The 5,006-nt window shown below is 51.1% G+C and overlaps 1 protein-coding gene across 1 annotated transcript; it reads right to left on the reverse strand.

The window, feature by feature from the left end:
• Positions 1 to 431: 431 nt before the first annotated feature.
• On the reverse strand, positions 432 to 4,709 carry NKX3-1 (NK3 homeobox 1). Its single transcript, XM_030230511.2, has 2 exons — positions 4,418 to 4,709; positions 432 to 814 (listed from the first exon to the last, which is right to left on the reverse strand). Exons 1-2 carry the CDS (start codon positions 4,707 to 4,709, stop codon positions 432 to 434), a joined length of 675 nt encoding a protein of 224 aa, XP_030086371.2.
• Between the last annotated feature and the right edge of the window lie 297 nt (positions 4,710 to 5,006).

Consider the following 5,006-nt stretch of genomic DNA (forward strand, 5'->3'; position numbering starts at 1 on the left):
TTGATATTAAATTTTGGGCTGTTTCTTTGGTTATTTCAGTGTTAGTGAGGAGACAATTTCACGCTGCCATTTACAAAATGCTGTTACCTTCCCTCTGGATTTATGAAAAACCAGATTTTTCCACCTAAAAAAGCCATTTCTACCAGGAGGGGCTCCAGGAATTGACACAGCACAAGGAGGGCAGGCAAGGCCAGGTGATCTCAGCTCCAGCCTGGATTTGGGCACTTCCAGGGATGGAGCAGCCACGGATTCCCTGGGAATTCCCAGAGCACTGCAATCCAACACTGAATTAATTGTTATTAACATTTTGGGCTGTTTCTTTGGTTATTTCAGTGTTAGTGATGAGACAATTCCACGCTGCCACTACGAAACGCTGTCCCTGCAATCCCTCCCCTCTGGATTTTTGGGAAAACCACCTAAAAAAGCCATTTCTACCAGGAGGGGCTCCAGGAATTGACGTAGTAGAGGCAGGGCAGGTAGGGCCAGGCACCCCTGAGTGCCAGCAGCGACATTCCCGGGAATTCTGGCGCTTCCTGGCGCGAGTCCAAGCGGCTCATGCCGGCCACCACCTGTTTCCTCTTGGTCTTGTACCTCCTGTTCTGGAACCAGATCTTCACCTGGGTCTCGGTGAGCTGCAGGTGCCGCGCCAGGTGAGCTCTCTCCGGGGCTGACAGGTATTTCTGGTGGCTGAATTTGCGCTCCAGTTCGATCACCTGGCTGTGCGAGAAGGCGGCTCGGGAGCGCCTGCCCGGCCGGGGGGGCGGCGGGGCCGCGGCGGGGCCGCGCTCGGCCGGGAACGGCTCCGGCGGCGCCTCTGGGCAGGGAAAAACGGGAAAGAACCGCTGGGAAAATCCGCGTTTGGACACGAATCCCCACCTGGACACGAATCCCAACTGGGAGAAAAATTCCTGCCTGGACACAGATCCCCGCCTGGACACAAATCCCAACTTGGAAAAAATCCCCTGGACACAAATCCCAACCTGGACACAAATTCCCACCTTGGAGAAAAATCCCCACTCGCACAAAAATCCCCACTTGGACACAAATCCCCACCTGGACACAAATTCCTGCCTGGACACAAATCCCTACTTGGACAAAATATTCCCATTCAGAAAAAATTTCTCACTCGCAAAAAAAATTCCCACTGGGACAAAATATTCCCACTTGGATAAAAATCCCACCTGGACACAAATCCCCGCCTGGACACAAATTCCCACCTTGGAGAAAAATCTCCACTCGGACAAAAATTCCCACTTGGACAAAAATTCCTGCCTGGACACAATTCCTGCTGACACAATTCCTGCCTGACAATATTCCACCGAAAAAAGTTCTACTCGGAAAAAAATCCACGGACAAAAATTCCACTGTCCTGGACACAAATCCCTACTGGACAAAATATTCCCCGAAATTCTCCTCGGAAAAAATTCCCACTGGGACAAAATATTCCCACTTGGATAAAAATCCACCTGGACACAAATCCCCGCCTGGACACAAATCCCAACTTGGAAAAAATCCCCTGGACACAAATCCCAACCTGGACACAAATTCCCACTTTGGAGAAAAATCCCCACTCGGACACAAATCCCCACTTGGAAAAAAATTCCCACTCAGGAAAAAAGTTCCCACCTGGACAAAAATCCCAACTTGGACAAAAATTCCTACTTGGACACAAATTCCCACTTGGACAAAAATTCCCACTTGGACAAAAATCCCTACTGGACACAAATTCCCACCTGGACAAAAATTCCCACTCAGAAAAAAAGTTCCCACCTGGACAAAAATTCCCACTTGGACACAAATCCCCATCCAAGACAAAAATTCCTGCCAGGACAAAAATTCCCACTAGGAAAAAATCCCCACCTGGACAAAAATGTCTCCTTGGACAAAATATTCCCATTCAGAAAAAAAAGTTCCCACTCGGAAAAAAAATTCCCACCGGGACAAAATATTCCCAATTGCACAAAAATCCCTCCTGGACAAAAATCCCCAACTTGGACAAAAATTCCCAACTTGAACAAAAATTCTCACTTGGACAAAAATTCCCACTCGGGAAAAAAAAAAAAAAAAATCCCTCCAAAACCACTTGGTTTTCCTCCTTTCAGAGAGGAAAAAAATCCTATTTTCTATTCCCATTTTCCATTCCCTTTTTCCATTCCCATTTCCCATATTTCCTACGTTTTACTGTAATGGTGTGAGAGTCACTGTGGGGAGTTTTCTCTTCCTAAATCACAGGTTTGAATTCATATCCTCCAGAATTCCATGGGAACAGGGAACCAAGAGGTGGATGGAAATAGGGACAGGAATAGAACAGAATAGAATAAAATCATCAAAAATGGAGATTTTCCAGTGCTGGAATAGGAACAGGAACAGGAACAGGAACAGGAATAGGAATAGGAATAGGAATAGGAATTGGGTAGGATAGGAATAATATCCCCAGATAAAATATGATAGGCTGGAATAATATTCCCAAATAAAATAGGATAGGATGGAATATTATTCCCAAATAAAATAGGATAAGATGGAATAATATCCTCAAATAAAATAGGATAGGGTGGAATAATATCCTCAAATTAAATAGGATAGGATGGAATGGAATAAAACCCCAGGATAGGGTAGGATAGGATGGGATAGGATAGGATAAAATCCCCAAATTCAATCGGCTAGGATGGAATAATATTCCCAAATAAAACAGGATAGGATGGAATAATATTCCCAAATAAAATAGGATAGGATGGAATAATATCCCCAAATTCAACAGGATAGGATGGAATGGAATAAAATCCCAGGATAGGGTAGGGTAGGATAGGATAATTCCCCCAAAGGGATGTTTTCCAGTGCTGGTGGAGGTTTCCCTAAATCCCAAAGTTCTGTTATTATGTCCAAAATGGCATCAAAGGAATTTTTTTTACAGGATTCATATCAAGCCCTGCTTTGGAATATCTTCCCTGTGGGAAAACCAGGATTCCCAAAGGAGATAAATCCTCAGGCTGCTCAGTTCTGGGGCAGAGCAGGGAATGAATTCCTGCCTTTTCCATCCCAGAACTCCGGGGCAATGCCAGAGGTTTTAGGGCACTTTTAACCCTTTACATCTCAAACTTCAGACCTGGCCTGGGATCTCCAGTTATTTCCCGAGGGATCACCAGAGCCAGCAGCCAGGAAGGTGCTGAGCTCCAGGGAAGTCTCACCCACAGCAGCTGAAACCCTCAGATAATTTATTTCTGGAGTTTAATCCCTTCTGGAGCATTATCCCAATGGAATCAGCCAATTCTTTTGGCTTTTGGCCATTTCTCCCTTCATTTTCTTCAGGTGTGAACAGAAGCTCAAGAAAAACCCGAGGGATTGCATTCCTAATTTTGTGAATCCTGGTTGTCTCTGGAATCCCAGAGCTTTTATGTCGGAATTTCTGTGGATAGAACTGGGCTGGAAAGCCAAAATTCCCCCGGCAGGGCTGTGGGAGCAAGGGCCGGCGCTGGAGAATTCCAGAAGGATCTGGGGCTGTTCGAGCTCGGCCTGGGGTGTTCGGGCAGGCAAAGGCTGAGTCCCCTCTCAGAGATCTTGTCCCAAAGTCCCGTGTCCCACTGGGATTTTGGGGTGCTGCTGTTCCCCCCCTGCCCAAGGTGCCTTTTCTGGGATCTGTGTTAAAGGGAATTTTTTCCCAAGCTTTTGTGGAAATGCACCAAATTGGGGTTTTTAGCAGCGTTTCAGGCAGATTTGGAGCCTGGAGCCCTTTGGGGCAGCGGGGAAAGGCTCTCCCTCAGTCTCTGAACTCCTCACTCTCCTCTGCTCCAACTCCGACATTGCAGGAGTTCAATCCGAGAGTGGCTCCAGCAGCTGGGTCTGGATCCTGAGCCACTCCCTGATCCATCCCTGATCCATCCCTGATCCAGCCCTGATCCAGCCCTGATCCAGCCCTGATCCAGGCACAACCATCCCTGATCCATCCCTGATCTATTCCCTGATCCACTCCCTGACCTGTGCTCAGCCTTTCGTGATCCATTCCTGATCCATCTCTGATCCAAGTACAGCCATTCCCGATCCATTCCTGATCCATCTCTGATCCATTCCCTGTCCCAAGCACAGCCATTCCTGATCCATTCCTGATCCATTCCCTGATCCATTCCTGATCAATCCCTGATCCATTCCTGATCAATCCCTGATCCATTCCCTGATCCATTCCCTGATCCATTCCCTGATCCATTCCCTGATCCATTCCCTGATCCATTCCTGATCCATTCCCTGATCCATTCCTGATCCATTCCCTGATCCATTCCTGATCCATTCCCTGATCCATTCCTGATCAATCCCTGATCCATTCCTGATCAATCCCTGATCCATTCCCTGACCCAAGCACAGCCATCCCCGCTCCATCCCCGCTCCATGCCCGCCCCAGCGCTCCCCTCCGCCGCTCCCCCGTTACCTGTCTCGGGTCCCTGGGCTGTCCCCGCGGCTCCGGGGGGATGGGGACCCCCGGGGAACCCTCCCGGGCCCCGGCTGGCCCCGCTGCTCTCCTCGCTGGCCGCTCCCAGCTCCGCATTCCCTCTGCTGCCGGCCCTCTGGGGCTCGTCGCAGAGGATGTCCTGGATGAGGAAGGACGTGCGGGGCCGTGCGGGGCCGGCCCGGGGCTGCGGGGCCGGCCCGGGGGTGCCGCTCATGGCCGGGGGGGTGCGGGCCGAGCTCTGCCGCCGTCCCGGCCGCGCCCCGCCGCTCATGCCCTGCTCCTCCCGCTGCCCGGCGCTCGCTGCCTCCCCGCCCGGGCCGGGCCCGCATTTATCCGGCCCGGGCCAAACCTCCCGGGGCTGATTGGAGCGCCTGGCGCGGTCTACGCCCTCCGGCCGCCGCTCGGCTCCCGCCGGGCTCGGGGCGCTGCCCTCCCCTCCCGCTCGGGGCGTCCCTCCCGCGGATCTGGGGGTCACAGCCGCCCCCTGCGCCTCCCTCGCTTTCCCTGCTCACAGATCCCCCCCGGAGCTGAGGACGAGGACGTGGATTTTGGGATCAAATGGGTTCAG

Source organism: Serinus canaria, chromosome 22, assembly GCF_022539315.1.
Source record: "Serinus canaria isolate serCan28SL12 chromosome 22, serCan2020, whole genome shotgun sequence".
Lineage (NCBI taxonomy): Eukaryota > Metazoa > Chordata > Aves > Passeriformes > Fringillidae > Serinus > Serinus canaria.